The sequence below is a fragment of the Gigantopelta aegis genome, chromosome 15 (genome assembly GCF_016097555.1).
Source record: "Gigantopelta aegis isolate Gae_Host chromosome 15, Gae_host_genome, whole genome shotgun sequence".
Lineage (NCBI taxonomy): Eukaryota > Metazoa > Mollusca > Gastropoda > Neomphalida > Peltospiridae > Gigantopelta > Gigantopelta aegis.
This window is the reverse complement of record NC_054713.1, coordinates 12,767,896-12,790,375: the sequence shown is the minus strand read 5'-3', so window position 1 is coordinate 12,790,375 and position 22,480 is coordinate 12,767,896. Positions and strand designations below refer to the sequence as shown.

The 22,480-nt window shown below is 39.5% G+C and overlaps 1 protein-coding gene across 4 annotated transcripts in view; it reads right to left on the bottom strand.

Annotated features, from left to right (window-relative positions):
• LOC121390663 (caspase-2-like) overlaps positions 1–22,480 on the bottom strand; it is an 83,272-nt gene that overhangs the window by 22,906 nt on the left and 37,886 nt on the right. For all 4 annotated transcript variants that reach the window (XM_041522532.1, XM_041522530.1, XM_041522531.1 and 1 more), the window contains 2 exons: positions 7,725–7,941; positions 6,314–6,535 (listed from right to left, as the gene is read on the bottom strand). In XM_041522532.1, coding sequence (XP_041378466.1) covers positions 6,314–6,535; positions 7,725–7,941 — 439 coding nt within the window. The remainder of the gene's footprint in view (positions 1–6,313; positions 6,536–7,724; positions 7,942–22,480) is intronic.

Here is a 22,480-nt window from a genome sequence, read left to right as displayed (position 1 = left end):
CAAACACAACTATAGTTCAACCACAACTACAAGTAAACCACATCTATAGGTCAACCACAAGTACAAGTAAACCATAACTACAGGTAAACCACGACTAAAGGTCAACCACAACTATAATTGGGATAATTGCACAGCTGAAAAATCCAATAAAATTGAGTCAGTGCAACTTGAAGCTTCCCGTATCATTACAGGACTTAGGAAAGGAACATCTCCAGACAAACTATATTATGAACTTGGTTGGGAACCTTTATATAAACGTCGCAAAAATAGTAAATTAATTCTAATGCATAAAATACTTAAAGGCGAAACACCTCAATATCTACTGGATGAAATCTTGCCATATGTTAATCCCACTAATCTTTTTACACTCAGAAATCAACGTCTATTCACTCCACCAACATGCCATACTAATTCATATAAAAACAGCTTTATTCCTAATACTTTGGAGTTATGGAATGATCTTGACAGTTTAACTCAAAATGAACCATGTCTGCGTACCTATAAAAAATTAATAAAAAAGGGAAATCCCAATCCTTCATCTACTCTCTATCTTTATGGAAATCGTAAATGTAACATTATCCATTTTCAGCTTCGTAACTATGCTAGCAACTTAAACTATCATTTAATTTTAAGCCATCTTTCTGATAGCCCAAGTTGTGCATGTGGAGATAACTGTGAAGATCATTTTTATTATTTTTATGTCTTCCCTCTGTTCATCATACAAAGATATGATTTATTTACATCGTTACGGAATTACCTTGATATGTTAGACATTGATCTACTATCCGGGTCAGTAAACCTACCAATTGAAGAAAACAATTTAATTTTTAAAGCAGTACATAAATATATAGCTGAAAGTAAGAGATTCGAGTTGAACTAACGTATTATTTTGATTTTACTGCCCCATATAAGGATAGCTCCAACAATAGGATCATTACTATCATATTTTTTCTTGACTATCCCATTTCTATTCTATCTACTCTCTACCTTCTATTACTATATAATAAAAAATATTAATTATGTTAAATATTTTATGCCATTGGACATTGTTATTGTTTTATATATATGATTATGAATATTGTCTGACGTCCATCTTGTTTAGAAGAGCACTTATATAGGCTCTGCCTGTTGTGCAATCCTTTTGATTCTTTTTTGATCAATAAAATATCTCAACAAAACAACTATAGATCAACCACAACAACAAGTCAACCAGAACTATAAGTAAACCACAAATATAGGTCAACCACAATTACAAGTAAACCACGACTATAGGTCAACCACAACTACAAGTAAAGCATAACTATGTTAACCACAACAAGTAAACCACCACTACAGATAAACCACAACAACAAGTAAATCACGACTATAGGTCAACCACAACTACAAGTAAACCATAACTATAGGTCAACTACAACTACAAGTAAACCATAAAGACAAGGAAACCATGACTACAGGTCAATCACAATTACAAGTAAACCATGACTACCAGTAAAGCACAACTATAGGTCAACCACAACTACAAGTAAACCACACCTATAGGTCAACCACAACTACAAGTAAAGCACAACTATAGGTCAACAACAACTACAAGTAAACCACAACTATAGGTCAACCACAACTATAGGTCAACCACAACTACAAGTAAACCATGACTACAAGTAAACCACAACAACAGGTAAACCACAACTATAAGTAAACCATGACTACAAGTAAACCATAACGACAAGAAATTAAGCCATGACTACAGGTCAATCACAATTACAAGTAAACCATGACTACAAGTAAAGCACAACTATAGGTCAGCCACAACTACAAGTAAACCATAACGAAAAGTAAACCACAACTATAGGTCAACCAAAACTACAAGTAAAGCACAACTATAGGTCAACAATAACTATGGGTCAATCACATCTATAGGTCAACCAAAACTACAGGTCAACCACAATTATAGGTCAACCACAACTATAGGTCAACCACATCTATAGGTCAGCCCCAACTACAAGTAAACCATAACGAAAAGTAAACGACAACTATAGGTCAACCACAACTACAAGTAAACCACAACTATAGGTCAACCACAACTATAGGTCAACCACATCTATAGGTCAGCCACAACTACAAGTAAACCATAACGAAAAGTAAACCACAACTATAGGTCAACAACAACTACAAGTAAAGCACAACTATAGGTCAACAACAACTACAAGTAAACCACAACTACAGGTCAACCACAACTATAGGTCAACCACAATTATAGGTCAACCACAACTATAGGTCAACAACAACTACAAGTAAACCACAACTACAGGTCAACCACAATTATAGGTCAACCACAACTATAGGTCAACCACAACTATAGGTCAACCACAACTACAGGTCAACCACAACTACAGGTCAACCACAATTATAGGTCAACCACAACTATAGGTCAACCACAAGTACAGGTCAACCACAACTATAGGTCAACCACAACTACGTGTCACTTTTCATCAGGATCTAAAGATTACTGCCAAATTCAGGTATTCTGAAAAGACAGACATATAAATATAAATTAAAATCAAAATGGAACCAAACAGATCTCAAACTGAGGTCATTACCAGGTAATTTTAATACATTCTCAGCACATTGGGAAAAATATAAATAATTTTGTGAAATATACATTAAGAACTTAGAGTTTAGGGAGGGCAATGTCTTAATTTCTTTTTAATTGATTATAAAATATGTATTCAAATTAATTAATAATAACTATAATTCACATGCACGTGTTGAACAAAGGGGGAGGGGAAGATATCAAAACACATATCACGAATGTCAGGAATTTAAAAACACAGTTACAATAATAACACAGGAAGAATGAATTGTATTTGTGGTCACTTTAATAATTTAAAAAAATCCATGACCCTGCCAGCAGATCAGTTTATGGGTTCGAGTATGCATAAAAGAACCTGTTAGGAAAAAATATAGGCAAATGTATATACTGAATGAATTATTTATAAAAATAAACTTTGATGTATTAATTTGGTCAAATAGTTTTAATATTAAAATTTTGGTCCATATTTGTTTTGTAAAATGCTAATAAAAGTTCTGTGATAAAAAAGAAAAGAAGAGGTATTGTTGCTCATAAATTGCAATGAATAAAAACTAAATCCCAGACATGATTTTGGTATAATAAGTAGTTATGTATTCTACTGCATAGGCCCACCATTTGCAAGTGAAAAAAAAAAAGTTGAGTGGAATTTGTAATTAAAATGAGTGGAATTTGTAATGTACAAAAATATATATAAAAAGACGAAAGAATGTAGATAAAGTTTGGGCCAGTTTCCCTTATCCTAAAGGAACTGTACTTTATCTACTCTTGTATACAGCTTTAAAAAAGTCATATTTACCTTTAAGAATTCGGTACTCCCGTCTTCAATGTTTGGTGAAAAGATGAAGTGTTGAAGTGTAATTGATTAATTTATATAAAGTGCTTGCATGAATTGTTGCATTAATTTACAGGTGAGCACTCAATCGAACGCATCCTAGGAATTTACCCAACCGAATAAAACCGAACCGAGCCGAGCGATAAAAACTAACAAGGAGCTGGGCAAAAGAAAACCGGCTCTGAGTACACAATTGCAATGCACCTAGGGGAAGCTGGACAAAAGAATACCGGCCTCCCCTAACCCAATCCCAAATACTTACTGCTGGTGGACTACTTAGGCACTTAGTGACACTGAAGAGGAGGACACCTTCAAGACGACAAGACCAACAAAAACCACAGGACAACATCACGGGAATACTGCACGAGTCTCCCCTGGGAAACCTAGGGAGACACCCCAGCATCAAATAGGTCTAACTAACGAGCTACTCTCGACTCACTAAAATCAAAACCTATGTTAGCTCTTGATCTTTCTTTATTGACCGACCGCTCAAAATTGTGCCAAATTTCCTTAATCAAAATTGCACACCTTTTCTCTTTGGCATTTTTTTGCTCCTTCAAAATTCCATAGCTACACTACACCCCCCCCCCCCCACCCCACCCCCACCCCCCACCTGTTACCGACTACGGTTGGGCTGCTGGTGCTCCCTTGCACCTGCCAGTGCAGGCGGTCCCTCCTTCCTATCCCCACCTTTCCTGTCCTGGATAGAGGAGCCGGCCAAGGCCGGCTCTTGTGCGCAGGACAGCCGTGCGCTACAACAACTTGCTCTGAATGTGCACGTAAAGCCCTATGATCTGACCTGACCTGGCGATAAAAACAAAATGGCGGCCAACAATGTTCGGAAATGTGTGTTTACATTTTGTCGTAGAGTAACATACTTTGTTGTGCATTAATGGTTCAAATGATCAATTAAGCAAAAAAACAATGTATGTATATGAATAAATAAAGAAAAAAATAAATGTATTATTTGACCACAAAAGTTGGCATTTTATTTGACAACTCGAAAAATTGTAAATTCTGTTTAAGATTTGCAATTCCGCAATTCCGTCTGCGATTCCGTGATGCGGAAAATCGGTACCCCTAGTCAACTACAAGTAAACCATGACTATAGGTCAACCACATCTACAAGTAAACCATGACTACAAGTAAACCACATCTATAGATCAACCACAACTACCAGTAAACAACGACTATATGTCAACCACAACTACAAGTAAACCACAACTACAGGTCAACCACAACTACAAGTAAACCATAACTACGAGTAAACCTTAATTATAGGTCAATCACAACTACAAGTAAACTGTGACTACAACTAAACCACAACTATATGTCAACGACAACTACAAGTAAACCACAACTATATGTCAACCACAACTACAAGTAAACCACAACTATATGTCAACCACAACTACAAGTAAACCACAACTATAGGTCAATGACAACTACAAGTAAACCACAACTATAGGTAAGCCACAACTACAAGTAAACTGTGACTACAAGTAAACCACAACTATAGGTCAACCACAACTATAGGTAAGCCATAACTATAGGTCAACCACAACTATAGGTAAGCCATAACTATAGGTCAACCACAACTATAGGTCAACCACAACTATAGGTCAATGACAACTACAAGTAAACCACAACTATAGGTCAACCACAACTATAGGTAAGCCATAACTATAAGTCAACCACAACTATAGGTCAACCACAACTATAGGTCAGTGACAACTACAAGTAAACCACAACTATAGGTAAGCCATAACTATAGGTCAACCACAACTATAGGTAAGCCACAACTATAGGTCAACCACAACTACAAGTAAACCACAACTATAGGTCAACCACAACTACAAGTAAACCACAACTATTGGTCAACCACAATTACTAGTAAACCGTGACTACACGTAAACCACAACTATAGGACAACCACAACTACAGGTAAACCACAACTATAGGTCAACCACAACTACAAGTAAACAGTGACTACAAGTAAACCATGACCATATGTTAACCACAACTATAGGTCATCTACAATTAGAAGTAAATGGTGACTACAAGTAAACGGTGACTACAAGTAAATGGTGACTACAAGTAAACGGTGACTACAAGTAAACAATGACAAGTAAACGATGACTACAAGTAAACGATGACTACAAGTAAGCAGTGACCGGTCACTATACAAGTAAATGGTTACAAGTAAATGTTGACTATAAGTAAACGGTGACTACAAGTAAATGGTGACTACAAGTAAACGGTGACTACAAGTAAGCAGTGACTACAAGTAAATGGTCACTATAAAAGTAAACGGTTACAAGTAAATGTCGACTATAAGTAAACGGTGACTACAAGTAAATGATGACTACAAGTAAATGGTGACTGCAAGAAAACAGTGACTACAAGTAAACAGTGACTACAAGTAAATGGTGACTGGAAGTAAATAGTGACTACAAGTAAACGGTGACTACAAGTAAATGGTGACTACAACGGTGACTTCAAGTAAACAGTGACTACAAGTAAAAGGTGACTACAACGGTGACTGCAAGTAAACAGTGACTACAAGTAAACGGCGACTACAAGTAAATGGTGACTGCAATGGTGACTGCAAGTAAATGGTGACTACAAGTAAACAGCAACTACAAGTAAATCACGACTACGAGTCCTATTATATAGTGACTTGGAATATTTAGAAGGATTTTGTTGTTTGGTATAATATCCGCCCGGTTCCCCCCCCCCCCCCCCCACCTTTATTATTTTTAGTTAGGGTTAGGGTTAGGGGTTAGGTTTAGGGCTAGGGTTAGGGTTAGGGTTTGGGTGAGGGCTAGGCGTAGGGGTTAGGGTCACAGGAGGGAGGATCGGGTGGATATTTTTCCTGGGTTTTTTTTCACCTGGAATAGTGGCTGATGCTATAAAAACATCTCCTCCGGCCGGTACCGAGGTCTCTACCTTGATGTCGGCCACAGTGTCATCTCTCGATTCATCAGATGAGGTTTTATTTAACTTTAGATCTTTCATCTTCTTCAGTGTATGCTCCATGTTATCAGGATCACTGCCACTGCTACTGCTAACTGGTTCCGCTGAAGCAATGGGTGCACCATGGTGAAATTTATCTATAAATTATAAAAACCATAATTCAGAGTTCATTTCTAAAATATGATTTACGCCAATTTCCAAATTTTGGAGTTAATAGTGAAAGTCAGGGTTCCTGCCAGAGGGTAAGGAGGGTAAAAGAAAAGCACATACCCTAAAATCTTAGAAATTAATGGATAAATTTTGATAACTTGTAACTTGTAATGATAGTAAGAGAACTGCAACTTAAAATTTGTCAAAGCACATGAAATACAGCCTCCAAATTCAAAATAATAAATAGAGATTATTATACGAGCTTGTGTGTCGTACTGACTTTACGAAACGATCGAGTGTCAGGATTTATCTATAATAATACATAAATCCTGACAAGTTTCGTAAAATCAGTATGACACACACGTGAGTGTAATAATTTCTTTTCAAAATGTTTCAACCACAACTAGAAGGAGACGACTAAAGGACGTCATATTTCACATGCAAAGACTGGAAAAAACAACGTCATGTCATGACGTCACTTCCCAAAATTACGTTATCACACTTGTTATTACATGTGTGCTTTGTATGATTATTATTAACTCAGTTATGTTGAACCATGTGGATAATAACTATATATAGTCCGTCCCATCCTTTTAGAAAAATGGGGTTATTAAAAAATAATTTCAGTTTGATTTAACGTAAGAAGAAAAGTAAAAGTGTTTTGGAAATAACAAAAAGTGACAATTTTTGTGTGCAATTAAAAACATATTTTGTTTAGAAATAAATAAAACTGTAATACATACCACAGTAACAAAGCGACGTTTGCAGCATGGACACCATTTTGATTTTGACTGGTAGTCTTGATACCAAATACCTCTATTTTATTAATTTAGTCTTGATACAAATACCTCTATTTTATTCATTTAACTACAGAGGGAGCAACAAGAAAATAATCCGAGTTACATGTGTATCTCATTAAAGCACCACTATACCAGTATCTCCTAAGTTCAAGGACGATAACTGTCAAAAATGGGTAAATCGCCACAAAAGTTAAACTTGATCTGTAATGGTAAATGACAGAGCTATACACAAAATTTCAATATCTCGAGGCATTGTCCAAAAAACATCTGGACAGACCAGACGGACGGTGATGAAACATATAGTTCTCTCCAATAAATAAATATTGTTTATGCCAAAACAACTGTGATTCATTTAACATAATTATTATTCACTTACGCCCTTGGCAGGCTTGGAAAAAGAACAGCTTGGGCTTCCCACTAAGTTTTGGGCAATCCTTTCCGTTGAAGGCTCCTATGATTTCCTCCTTCTGTACCAGTTTCCCGTCTACTCCACATATACCCTGCTTCTCTCCATGAGACAGGATGAACAGAATGAAGCTGTCCAACAAACTGTGGTCCAACTGACTGAATTCGTTCACGGTGCTTAACATTTTCTGAAATTGAAATCATACAATCTGAACGACAAAATCATTATCCATGATCAAGACTATCTCTGCACAGGGGCAGGACGTAGTCCAGTGGTAAAGTGCCCGTTTGATGATGCGCGTTCGGTTTTGGATCAATCCCCGTCGGTTCACCCAGGACGTAGCCCAGCAGTAAAGTGCTTGATAATGCGCGTTCAGTTTTGGATCTATCCTCGTCGGTTCACCCAGGACGTAGCCCAGCAGTAAAGTGCTTGATGATGCGCGTTCAGTTTTGGATCTATCCTCGTCGGTTCACCCAGGACGTAGCCCAGCGGTAAAGTGCTTGATGATGCGCGTTCAGTTTTGGATCTATCCTCGTCGGTTCACCCAGGACGTAGCCCAGCAGTAAAGTGCTTGATGATGCGCGTTCGGTTTTGGATCAATCCCGTCGGTGCGCCCAGGACATAGCCAAGTGGTAAAGCGCTCGCTTGATGATGCGCGGTCGGTTTGGGATCGATCCCCATTGATGCGCCCACTGGGCTATTTATTGTTCCAGACAGTGCACCACGACTGGTATATCAAAGGCCGTGGTATGTGCTATCCTGTCTGTGGAATGATGCATATAAAAGATCCCTTGCTACTAATAGAAGAATATAGTGGGTTTCATCTCTAAGACTTACATATGTGTCAAAATGATCAAATGTTTTACATCCAATAGCCGATGATTAATAAATCAATGTGCTCTACTAGTAGTGGTGTCGTTAAACAAAACAAACCTCTTTTCTTAACTAACTCTGCACAATGCAGAGTCCTTTGGGCATTTGGCAAAATAGTGGCTGATTCCATGAATCTCTATCTAGAGCCTCGTCTATAGGACAGCTTCTCCCGAGGAGATTCTTTACTGGACAATACAATCCTGCACCCTCAGAGGACTGCCACTCTCAGACTAGTTTACTACATGTAGTACAGGACAGAGCTCACTGGAATAAATAACACAGCACAGAGTTTAGGCCATCTTTATGCTTAGCATACATTGTACTTACGGTTCGTACAGAATGTTTTAAAAGACATTCAAGGACTTTTTTAGTGTTTTTCTAGGTTCACTTCTCTGCTTTCAAGGACTCATTATAGTGAAAGGAACAACTTATGAATGCTTTACCAAACTGCTTTTATTACTTATTATAAATTTATAGTGAAAAGAAGAACTTATGAATGCTTTACCACAACTGCTTTTATAACTTATTATAAATTTATAGCATAAAGAAGAACTTATGAATGCTTTACCACAACTGCTTTTATAACTTATTATAAATTTATAGCATAAAGAAGAACTTATGAATGCTTTACCACAACTGCTTTTATAACTTATTATACATTTATAGCGAACAGAAGAACTTACGAATGCTTTACCACAACTGCTTTTATAGCTTATTATAAATTTATAGCGAACAGAAGAACTTATGAATGCTTTACCACAACTGCTTTTATAACTTATTATAAATTTATAGCGTAAAGAAGAACTTATGAATGCTTTACCACAACTGCTTTTATTATCGTAACTAACAAGTCTTTAAGGGCCTTTAACTATAATCAATTAAACATTTCATTTCATTTCAACTTATTTTTGTGCTTATATCCAATTAAGGTTCAAGCACGCTGTCCTGGGCAGACACCTCAGCTATCTAGGCTGTCTGTCCAGGACAGTGGGTTAGTTGTTAGTGGTTAGTGAGAGAGAAAAGGATGTTGTGGTCTTACACCTACCCATTGATTTGTTAAAACTCACTCCAGGTGGGAGCCGGTACTGGGCTGTGAACCCTTTACCTACCAGTCTTAGGTCCGATGGCTTAACAATGAAACCACTGAGGCCGGTAATCAATTAGTCAAATTTCTTCCCTAAGCTCTTTTTGTTTTGCTGTTTCTCACAAGATGTTAGAATGACCGATGTGTGTACGGTTGCCTTCACTCTTCGCCCTAACGGACAATTCATCAGCACTCCCACAATTCACTCCAGTTAAAGACTTAAAGCACTTTAATAAGCACTCTTATTAGGTTTTGTGTAAATTCAGGTAATTTTCACAGGGGACAATATTTCAAAATCTTAGGTAACCAGAAATCAGTTCACTTGACTTTTACTTAATTGTTCGGTTACATCAATATAGTTCTAATGGATGAGTTAGGTCTGACTAATCCTAAAACACTTGGAGCTACATTGGTACTTCAAATGTATTTAAAAACATAAAATGATTTTCACTTTCATTACTCATACATGTATATGGAACCAGTAGTTCAGTATTACAGTAGGTTTTATGACCATCAAAGATCTTGAAGGTCGATTGAGGTCAGAAGTGAAATTTGAAAGTTGACGGTTTTTTTGAAAATTTGTTTCTAATTTTCATTATTATTCATACTTACCTAGTACTAGCACAACAACGGTAACCTCCCACCTGCCCCTAGGAGGTCTTCCCTGGATTCGGTCATTACGGACTTTGAATCGAGGACGATGGTCTGCCTATGCGCGGATATGGATATACATCCAGCAAGGGAAGACAATTCTGCAGTGGAGGAGATGACTCAGGTTGTATAGCATAGTTGTTGTGCTAGTACTAGGTAAGTATGAATAATAATGAAAATTAGAAAAAATAATTCTAATAGTCTTCTTCAACTTACTGTACTAGCACAACAACTATGCTATAACGGACGTGATTTAACACCGTTAGAGCACGTGAATTCAACATTAATGGGAGGAGATAAGAAAACATGAGGACTTACCCATTCGACCAATGTGAATCGTCTCAAGTAATGACAAGATGTAAGACAACCAAGACATACGAGGTATAAAAGTCTAAGTGACTATAAATTATCAATACCCGAATTGCTAAACATCTTCCACCCCCTGCATGAGGTAAAACCATCTCACAAGTGAAAGGAAAACACTAGACTGCCCCAGATAGCAACCACACCCTTTCCCGAAAAGGTGGCTCAACTATCTCCCGACACGACCTGTACGAGCTGCCTACCGGAATAGAGGTCTCCCTCATCTCATGGCTCGGTGTACACAATCACCGACTGGATACGTCTAGTACCATCGGGACCAACTGCCATGTCACGAAAATAGAAGCGGTTGAACGTATGTCGACCCTTCCACACCCCTGCATTCATCACCTTGATAATATCCAAGGAATCGTAAAAATTCAGGGAAGCTGAGATCACTCGAATCTCATGAGGCCGAACTGAGAAGTTCCGCAGAACATGATCTCCTGCCGTCTCATACGCCAGCTTGATCGTGGCAACAATCCATCGAGACAATGCATTCTTAGTAATATCTCCCGGCTGTTTATTGTAAGAAATAAACAGCCTCTTCAGTGTAGTACGATGCAGATAATACTTTAATGTCCTGACCGGACAAAGAGCAGTCAGAATTATCACAAGGCAACGTACGAGACAAACTTTGAATGATTGCCAGAGGAAACTCCTCTCCTGGAGCCTGGTTCTTAGCCACAAAGATGGGATCAGTCCGCAACGCAACAGACCTATCAGGGTTATAATCGACCAAATCATGCAAGAAAGCATCAATCTCACTAATGTGGCGACAAACCGCAAGAGAGACCAGGAAAAGCATCTTCCAAGTCAAAAGTCGAAGAGTGGCAAACTGCAATGGCTCATAAGACGGACCCTTGAGCGCATGAAGAACCAGAAAGACATCCCATTTTGGCAAAATGGAAAGGCCTCTCAACCGTGGATTGCAAAGATTTGAGTAAATCATGCAATACGAGATTCGTGGAAAAGTCTGTCCGACCACACTGCCTGAGAGTAGTGAAGATGGAAGAACGATGACTTTTGACTGTCTGAACTTTAAGCTTCCTTTCCTGGACCAAGGCCAGAAAGTATTCAGCTAAGTCACTGACAGTAGGTGATAAGGGATCGAAATCCAGTTCACCTGCCCAACGAACCCAAGCACTCCAGTGGCATTGGTAAACTCGCTCGGTTGACCAGCACTTCGAAGAGGAGATGAGTTCAGCAATTTGTTCCAAAAAGCCTCTGCCTCGCAGGGAAAACTCGACAACCTCCACGCGTGAAGCCGGAAGAGCAGATTCAAAAGGGGTGGCAAGCGCATCGGCTCCTGCACTAACAGTGACAGAAGCTGAGGAAACCATGGTTGGGCTGCCCAAACTGGCGCCACGAGCGTCACTCGACACGGTTGTATTCCTACCTTGGCCAGAACCCTGCTGAGTAAGACTGGGGGCGGGAAGGCATACAGATCCAACCCCATCCAGTCCATGCTCAATGCATCGTACTCCAGAGCTGGAGTATCAGGAACCGGTGACACAAACACCGGTAACTGGTGGTTCAGCCTGGTCGCAAACATATCCACTTGTGGACTCCCCCACAATAGCAGAATCCTGCAGGCAACCACATTGTGCAACATCCACTCTGTTTGGACAGGTGAACGACGACTCAAGGCGTCCGCCAAGAGGTTATTGCCGTCAACACAATCCCCCACTGATCGCACAATTCCTGGATCTCCAAGGCCCTGCTACTCAGTGACTCGGACTTGGTGCCACCCCAACAAAATTCGACGATGTGAAATAATGCTCCGAAACTGGAGGCAAGCCCGGGGAATGGCTTCCATCTCCAACAGATTGATATGGAGGCTCCTTTCGAAGGCACTCCACACACCTGACAGATGTTGATCCCCAAGATGCGCACCGTACCCCTCTAGGGAAGCATCGGTGAACAGGACCAACTCCGGAGCAAGAGGGTGTAAGGGAATTACCTGGGACAAGCACTTGTCGACCAGACACTCTTGGATCGTCTGCACGAACCAAGGCCCCACCGGAATCAACGTATCCCAACAGCAGACATCCCACACTCTTCAATCGTCTGAACGACTCGAGATGTCCCAACAACCCGCGCAGCGTGCGCACCGAAATGCGCTGCTCCCGAGAGAAAAAAAAGAAGGTTTGTTTTATTTAACGATGCCACTAGAGCACATTGATTTTTTTATCTTATCATCGGCTATTGGATGTCAACCATATGGTCGTTCTGACACTGTTTTTTAGAGGAAACCCGCTGTCGCCACATAGGCTACTCTTTTACGACAGGCAAGGGATCTTTTATTTGTGCTTCCCACAGGCAGGATAGCACAAGCCATGGCCTTTGTTGAACCAGTTATGGATCACTGGTCGGTGCAAGTGGTTTACACCTACCCATTGAGCCTTGCGGAGCACTTACTCAGGGTTTGGAGTCAGTATCTGGATTAAAAATCCCATGCCTCGACTGAGATCCGAACCCAGTACCTATCAGCCTGTATGCTCCCGAGAAAGACGCTGAGCCAGTGCCGTGAAAATGTGGAGGCGTGCATCCATCGGTCAAACGGATGCCTCCACAAGGATGAAGACAACTCCGAGATACGTTGTGACGGTACATGCTCTTAATTTCTTTTCGCCTGTGGCGATATTAATTGTGTTAGAGGGCCGTGTGCAGTTCATTGCACTTAGCCAGGTGGGCAACTTGTTACGTAATACTTCTGCGCGACAGTCCTCGATCGGTACGCCTAATACACACCCAGAGCAGGTGTGGAGGCCATGTGGCTAGTAGTTACGTAATATCTCTGGTAGTGCTGTTTATGGCCAGGGGATTGGTCGCGGATTGGCGACAGCCAGACTGACGATCAGAGAGAAATATACCGACTTTGGTAGAGGTGGAATATCAGATGATAAGATTCGGTGCCGCGATTTACCCCCAGGCGATATTTCGATTTATAATAAATAGCTAGTGTTTTAGAATTATGAGGAGAACGAAATAGGAAGGCGTCCAGGGGGAACGCTAGTCCGTTTGGACTTTGGTAAATATCATTTCTGCTCTGTTGTATAACCTTGATGTGATTGATGTGACTTTTAAATATTTTAATACTGTATTATACCAATATTCTTTAGACAGTGTCTTCGGTTATCTGACGAAGTAAATCGTAGACTTTTTGTTCTAACATTATATGAGTATTTGGTAATATAAAGCTTAGCCAGTCATCCTAGAAGACCTAGGTAAACTGTAGGTTATTGTCTTTATTGTGATAGGTACCAGTATTAATTCTGTGTTACAAGGTTACTGAACAAGTAGTAAGGGTTAATTAAAAATTAACCAGTTAGGAATAGAGTGGTAATTCCTTTATTAATTAACTTCTCCTAGAAGCGTTTCTCAATTATCACACGTGTGGGTGTTGTGTCACGGTGAAGTGTTTAGCATATTGTGTAATCTAAACACCTAGAGATTAACTAATTAAGTGATCAGTTCTGGGTTGTTATTATTGTTGTTATTAATTAACTACTGCGGCTGTACATTTGTCAGCGTAGGTTAATACAGATTCCAAAGTGTATTGTGTTTTTGTTGTGTTTTCTAGTGAACTAAACGTGCTATAATAATATATACTTTATATAAGATCGTATCTCTGATCATACCTAGACGAGCCATACTAGGGTTTAACCGCCTGTTACAGAGAGATCTAATAGAGATACAGTTAGGAGAGATATTTTGATAATCATGTTTTATTCAGTTACGGGTATTATAGAATCCCCGTGACAGGAGTAGAAAATAAACTTGAGCTGGCACCAGCTCCAACTTCACCCAGTTGGGAATAAATCCCAAGTGAAGTATCATGTCGATGACCAGACTCACGCCTGTCAGACAAAGCTGGAATCAACCAGTCGTCTAGGTAGTTGTGCATGCGAATGCCCAACAAATGCACACGGCCTACCACAGCCTTGACTACACGAGGAAAGGTTTGAGGACTCATGGCCAATCCGAACGGCAGCACTTGAAACTCGTAAGCTTTGCCGTCGAATAGGAAGCACAAGAACTTCCAAAAATCCCGATGAATTGGAACATGCAGGTAGGCGTCTTTCAGGTCGATTGACGCCGCTCACTCCCCAACCTGGAGTAAAGCCCGGACAGACTGCACTGTTATGGAAGGAACGACCACGAATGCATTCAGCGGCTTGAGGTTGAGAATCGGTCTCCACTCACCATTTTTCTTTTGGGCAAAGAACAAATGGGGGTAAAACCCCCGGGAGTCCAAATCCACCTGGTGGATGGCACCCTTGCCGAGAAACTCGGCAATTATGGTTTCCACCAGAACCCGCCTGTCGGACGACGGCATCGGAGGCATCTGGGGAGAAGAAGTGAGAGGGAGAGCCGAAGAAAAGGGAATCCGATATCCTCCTTGATGACCGACAGAACCCATGGGTCCAGGTCTGGCAAAAAATGATGTAACCTGCCGCCCACGGGAACGTCTGCTAACGGCACCTCCATTAACAGTTGCCGGTCGTCGCAACACCCCACCCCGGCGGCTTACCACTCTTAGGTGCCGTGCCCTTAGCGGTAGCCCAAAAGCGTGCTGCCCTCAGACGAGCACGATTCTATTTGACGGGGGATGGCGCCATCCCAGATTGCCAAGTAGGAGCAGAAACCTTAGGATTCTGAACCCCCTCAAGAAAAGCTGGTTTCTTGGAGGAAGGCGGGCGAAACGCAGCAGCACCGGAACGGTGCTTACAAGCGTTACCAGGCTGGGGCAGGGGAACGAACTTGACAGACTCCTTATCCATGACAAGGTCGAAGTCCGACCCAAACAGCAAGGTCTCCCTCACTGACCGGCTGCAAAAATATGTTTTCACAACACCGGTAGCCCGAAGCCCAGACAAGTAATGATCGCGTCGCAACAAGAGATTGTCTGCCCACAAATGCCCAGACATCTGGGCGATGTGATGCGACGCCTTTGCGTCGCTAAGGTTTTTGCGTCGGTTAAAAGAACAGGCCCTACAGGACCGACACAACAAGTGCGAGTCGAACCGGGGAAGCCGCTTGCCACAGCCGGCTTCGGCACACACGGTCAACCTCGCGGTTGAGCCCGATGAGACCGTGTCAGACATTCCGAAATATTTCGTAACCCCAATTATCCCAAAAACAACGTATGTCTTGGTAAGGGCTAAGAAAAATAAATAAACAACAATACACTTTATTGAAACGTTTCACGTGAGACAATTAACGAAAAACCGAAAAGTTTGCAGAGCTCGTTAAAAGTACGTCTACAATGGAGGACTGCAGAATTGAGAACGATGGTCTGCCATTCCACGGATATGGATATACATCCGGCAAGGGAAGACAATTCTGCAGTGGAGGAGATGACTCAGGTTGTATAGCATTGTTGTTGTGCTAGTACAGTAAGTTGAATAAGACTATTATCAGTAAATTGCAAATTGAAACAATAAAAATGACTAAAAACAAAACAATAACAACTGTATGATCAACAGAATGAAAAAGATTGACAGAAATGATGTTCCACAGTGATTAATCAACCTTCCTGGAAATTGTCAAAATCGAGAATGACACCCCACGCATGTGTACGGGGCAACTGCGTGATGCATGTGCAAACTATGGAATGTGTTTCTGTGTGTTGATAAACGTTCTTTACTAGGATGTCTGTGGTCAAAACGTATGTTCAGTCTAATAGTTGATATTAACATTAATATTTCAGGTTCCCCTACTTTTTTTGAAGAGTATATATACAATATAATGGCGACAATTACTCATCATAATATAATACTAGTAATGTATACATATAAAATTTGTATAAAAATGTATTTCAATAACATTAACAACAATCAAATTGATAAAAAGAGGGTATTATGTACAACAGGATTTTGAAAGAAACTAGAAGTAGAAAAGAAACAATGAGGTGCATGTGCCTTCAAACTATTAGACTATTATAATCAGAAATCTTGCATCTTGATAAAGTTACCAATGAATAAATCTGAGATGTTCCGAATAGCAGGCTTCGAAATTCACGACGGCTCCACGGCATTTGCCGTACTGCCTTGTGCCTTTGCCGTGATGCCTCAAAAATACCAGTTACTTTACGGCTATGAATAACCGTGCTCTTTTAATTACCTGCCGTGGTGCCCCTTTTGTGTATGTTTATTTTTTTTAAACTTGTATAACCCTAACTTTTATTTTAAAACATTAAACATGCATGAATTCGATGTTCCTCGGTAGTGTTTGTATACAGTTTCTTGGTCATGTATTATAATTGCACATCGAACGTAACAAATGAAAAATTACGGTTGAAACGTACAGCGTTACGGGAAAAAACCCCGCCGTAAATTGCCGAAAGTTTTAACGTCGTACATTTACGAAAAAAAACCCCGTAAATAGCCGAAAAAGAATCCCGGGGCAATTTTGTTTTTCAAAATAGGCTAAACCATGCCTAGAAGAAAAAGAAGACTAAAGAAGACAAAAGTTGTCAAAACTTTTTCATTATTTCAGGTAAAAATTATTATTATTAGCTATTTAAATGTCAGCTGCGTTCAACCAGACTGAGCTAGACTGGTTTGTGCGCTTCACAATAAACCAAATGGCCACGTTGAGAACCAATCAAATAGTTCACGAACGTTAGACAAACGTTTGCTGGCTGAACTTGGGGCTGTTGTTATCGATATTCTTCATGACAAATTTTGAAATTAAAAAAAAAGAGTCTGTCCCATCATTCTATAAAAAATGTTTTTTGCTATTAATTTCAGTTTTGTTTGACATAACAAGAAAAGTAAACGTGTATTGGAAATAACAAAACAATACTAATTTTGTGTGCAATTTACAAATCAATCGGCTTAGAAATGAATAACTTGTAGTAAATTTCATAGTAATAAAAAAGGCGTTCCCTGACGTATAGTTTTAATGTTTATTAGCCTATTGAACGGACCCATGCTAACATCACCCAAATTAATTTATTCCCAATTAACTGAAACACTGAAATAAATGTGAACTGTTTAATATTTGTGGTTATTCTTGAATATTCCGTTTATTTCATTATTACCCATGCTCAGCAGTTGATAGGCCTTACGTCACTAGCATAGGAAGCGGGGAAGGCCGAAGGGGTACTTAGTAGCAGCATCGATGGTTTATATATTAATTTTATACGTGCGTCTGTGTGCCCACCCACCCCACTTTTTGGTATCTTCCTACAGGCTACACCCGTGTATATTAACACATTCTGGGTACTAGGCCTAAGCAGTAGCCAACAACGAAAATTGTAGGCCTACCATGTCTTCTTCAAATGACCTTCACCTTTGCATGCGGTAAAAAACCCGATGACTTGTAGTATGTGCATGTGGTATCGAGAAATCCTTGATTGTTTTGTTGAGATCGCACATTGTTGTTTTTGGAAAATAAACCTACAATGTATGAGATGACTGGAGTTACGATAATACGATATATTTTCCTCTATAGGCCTACAGTATTTAGCAGTTTGTAATAAAAGCCGTTTAATCGCCACACACGTTACCGTACTGTCATGCGATCTCGTGTGTAACCAATTACCGTGGTACCTAATAAGAGCACGTGTTAATGATTCCAATTTCAAACAAATTAGTTATGCTCATATCCATTCAACGTCCAGGCATGTCTAGTCTGGGTCCAGTCTCTAACAACGCCAGTGATTGGGTCCAGGGCACGGCGTAAGAAAGTGCCAAAAAGTGGGGTGGGGGTGTATAAAAACCATCGCTGCTGCCCCCACACCCCCCTCAACCGCCATTTAACACACACACACACACACACCAGGCGCGGATTTAGTGGGGGCCCAAAGGGCCCGCCCCCCCCCCCCCCCCCTATTTTTGGGGTCAAGTTATTATTATTTTTTAACTATAGCATACACTAGAGTGGAATTAGCCTACACAAAAATGCACTTATTTCCCAAGAGTCTTTAAATTATATTTTGTTTCGATATTTCTTCCCATTTACCGGCAGCCGCAGTCAACGGAAAACCAGCCTAATATGGGAAGGAGAGATGACCACTTTAACTTTTTAAAAAAAACAGAAGAGACCAGAGTTTATGAAATTTTGAAGATAACAAAAACAGTATGACAATACCAAAAACATACGTTAATATAGCTATTTTGTTACTCAGATGCGAGGAAATCGCGTTTCAGGCCACTTAAATTTCAAAATTTTGCGGGGGAGCATGCCCCCGGATCCCCCCAGGAATCTCGGGCACTTCGTGCCCTCGGGCCCCCCTATTTAAAAATCCTGGATCCGCACCTACACACATATTAAAAATAATCCATAAATGCTGAATGAAAATAGGCCATGGTGTCCTCCGACAGATTGGGATTTCCCTCCACATTTTTTAATCTATAATTAAATGGGTCATTTGGTTAATCATGTTATTACAATTATGTTTGTTGGAGAAAAAGTTGAAATTAGGGTGGATTTTTTAAATTATAGTTAGATATAGAATTTACAACAAAAATAATATAAAGATTAAATTTTTATTTATTTAATTATTTGTATTTCAAATAATTTAACACTGAACATTTCATCCCTTTTCCTAAAGTTTTGATTGTATTGTTCTGAAACGTAATACACATATTCTCTTGGTAGTCTCCACAAAATAATAAAGATGTCTAAACTTGTAAAAACTTTTGTTTTTTTGTTTTGTTTTTTAAATTAATGAGATTGTAAAATTGAAATAGAAATCTTGATTGGTTAATTCTGAAACTTAATACCTGTATTCTACAGTGATTCTCTGGAGATACCTTCACAAACTAATAGATAAAATTAACATATCTACTTTTATTATAGATTATTTTATTTTATTTCTTTAATGTTAAGACTTTAACATAACTGTCCAGCCATTCAAATATAATTTTCTTTCAGTCATACTCCATCTGCTCAGATGGTCTGAAACTAGTGGACTTTGATCCATTACCTGCTGTAATGAGATGTAACAGCAGCAGTGTTTGTTCAAGGAGATCAGATACGTCATAATCTCTCCACCAAAGTTGTCTTTAAGGACACCACAAAAAAATTAAAATACTGTTTTGTTTAATGACACCACTACAATATTTTGATTTATTGATGAATGACCAATTTAACAGAATTACAGATAAAGGTTTTTTTCTGGTTAAAATTGACTTCCTAAAAAAGACTGCCTTGGTGCCCTTTGAAAATGTATGAACGTAGCCTTTGTGCCTTTTAGGTTAGCCTTGGTGCCCTTCATTTCCTAGATTTTTAAAGGCTATTATAGCCTGCCCTTTTAACACCGAATTTCGAGGCCTGGAATAGTTGCCAACCAATGTATTATATAATTTGCATATCTTCACAAACAAAATGTTAATCGTAAGGACTATCGTAAGGATGCTTTGTGGAACGGCTATAGAGTTTGTGTGCCAGTCAAAAAAATTCATTGTAAAAGCCGTCCCACACTAGCACAGCACGTCGGCAGCACGTCAGCAGTGAAGCGGCAATAATGCCCACATATACATGTACACAGCCTGTCAAACAGTAATAAAAGAGAGAACAAAAGCTGAAAAGAGGAAAAGAAAAACGGATTTGATTTGAAAACAAGATAATTTCAAGTAAATTGGTTTTAATGTATATATTTGTATAGAAGATTACTTGATAAAAAACGCAAGAGGAAGTTTCAGGTAAACGACATCATTGACCAGGCATTGGCTGCCATTTCCGTGTCTTTGTAACTAACCAATTGGATATCGTATATGCATGGGTGTTTCTGCACCTCTATGATCAACCTTTCTTCGTTAATATTTAGTTTTGGCATTGTTTCTCGGTAAAATAAAGATATTCGTCAATGGTGTGTGGGGTTTTTTGGTGGAAGACCTAAAATATTACAACATTATGACATCATAAACTGGGGATTTCTGTGTGTGTCAGAGCAGCAAGCAGCAAAAATCGCTTTTGGAATGATAAAAAACCCCAGACGTTGATGCGCTGCGCTAGTGGGGGTATGTATATGGTAATTCATTGGAAGTTATTTTGTGCTGCCGACACGCTGCGCTAATGTGGGGCAGCCTTAAGTCACTACAATAAACCTTAGCTATGATATTCTTTCGTGGAACAGGGCCTACAACAGTGGGTTAGTGGTTAGTTGTTAGTGTTAGTGAGAGCTAGAGAAGTCAGCGAGTGTGAGCCGGTACCGGGATGCAAACCCTGTTCAGTGAAACCCCTATAAACCGGACACCTCTGGGACAAAGATAAATGTTCGGTTTTAAGAGGGATCCGGTTTACAGAGGTTAAGTTCTGTCCTGGTTTTTAAAAGGGGGCTCTGTGAAATGTCCAGTTTTGAGGGAATTCTGGTTTACAGAGGGTCCGGTCTTGAGAGGTTTCACTGTACCTACCAGCCTAAAGTCCAATAGCTTACCTACTATACCATTGAGACCATTAGTTACGGTAGCAGGGGCAGTGCAGACAGTACGGCCGGTTTCACTGTATCTACCCGCCTAAAGTCCAATAGCTTACCTACTATACCACTCAGACCATTAGTTACGGTAGCAGGGGCAGTGCAGACAGTACGGCCGGTTTCACTGTACCTACCAGCCTAAAGTTCAATAGCTTACCTACTATACCACTCAGACCATTAGTTACGGTAGCAGGGGCAGTGCAGACAGTACGGCCGGTTTCACTGTACCTACCAGCCTAAAGTCCAATAGCTTACCTACTATACCACTCAGACCATTAGTTACGGTAGCAGGGGCAGTGCAGACAGTACGGCCGGTTTCACTGTACCTACCAGCCTAAAGTCCAGTAGCTTACCTACTATACCATTGAGACCATTAGTTACGGTAGCAGGGGCAGTGCAGACAGTACAGCCGGTACAGCCATGGCCTTACCACTTTTATATGTGTGTGTGTTATATTTGTTGTATTTGTGAAAATGTACTTCACAGCTGAATTTTAATGGAGAGTCTGGCAACATCGAGCCAGTCCACTATTTTTAACACTGTGCCACCCCTGGGTAGTCACAATTTACAGTGTGTACAATTGGTGACTGATGTGTAGATTCTAATCCCACATACTATAATAAATAAATAGAGGATAATAAACAAGTTACCAGTTATTATCAAATATATGTCCCGAGTGAAATAAGTTTCACTTGTCACAAGCTTTAGTGAATGGAAAGTAAAAATTATTTCACGAGGGACATAAATTTGATATTACACAGGTAACTGGTACCAAGTTTGTTATTTTATTTATTACCACGGCTTATTTCTTTCTTTTTTAAAAGCCTTTATTTTTTATATACATAAGACGTTTTGCTATTTATTTCTATATGAGGAAGTCACATTTAATAGTCCTGTCTATAAAATGTCTTTACCACAACAGATTGAAAAATGTTTCTAACAAAAATAATTTTTATTTCGTTTAATTATTTCCAATATATGTATATACAGAGAGAGCTGGTGTATGCATGTATTAATTTATTAATATTAATGTTATTCATACTCAGATATAATGATTGATGCAATAGTAATTTGAATTTGAAATTGATTTTCACAACCTTTACTTGTGCGTATCTTTATCAAAACTATTTAAAAGAAGATAAAATGACTGAGTTGTGGTAATGACATACCGGTAATAGTTGTGGTGATGGCACTGTTGTGGTAATGACATAGAAGAAATAACAAAAACAAACACACAATGTCATAGTGAAACGTCTAACATCATCTTCATTAGCTGAGCAAGCATGGAACGTGGAATGAAGAAACACACCAGAAACACATCTTATA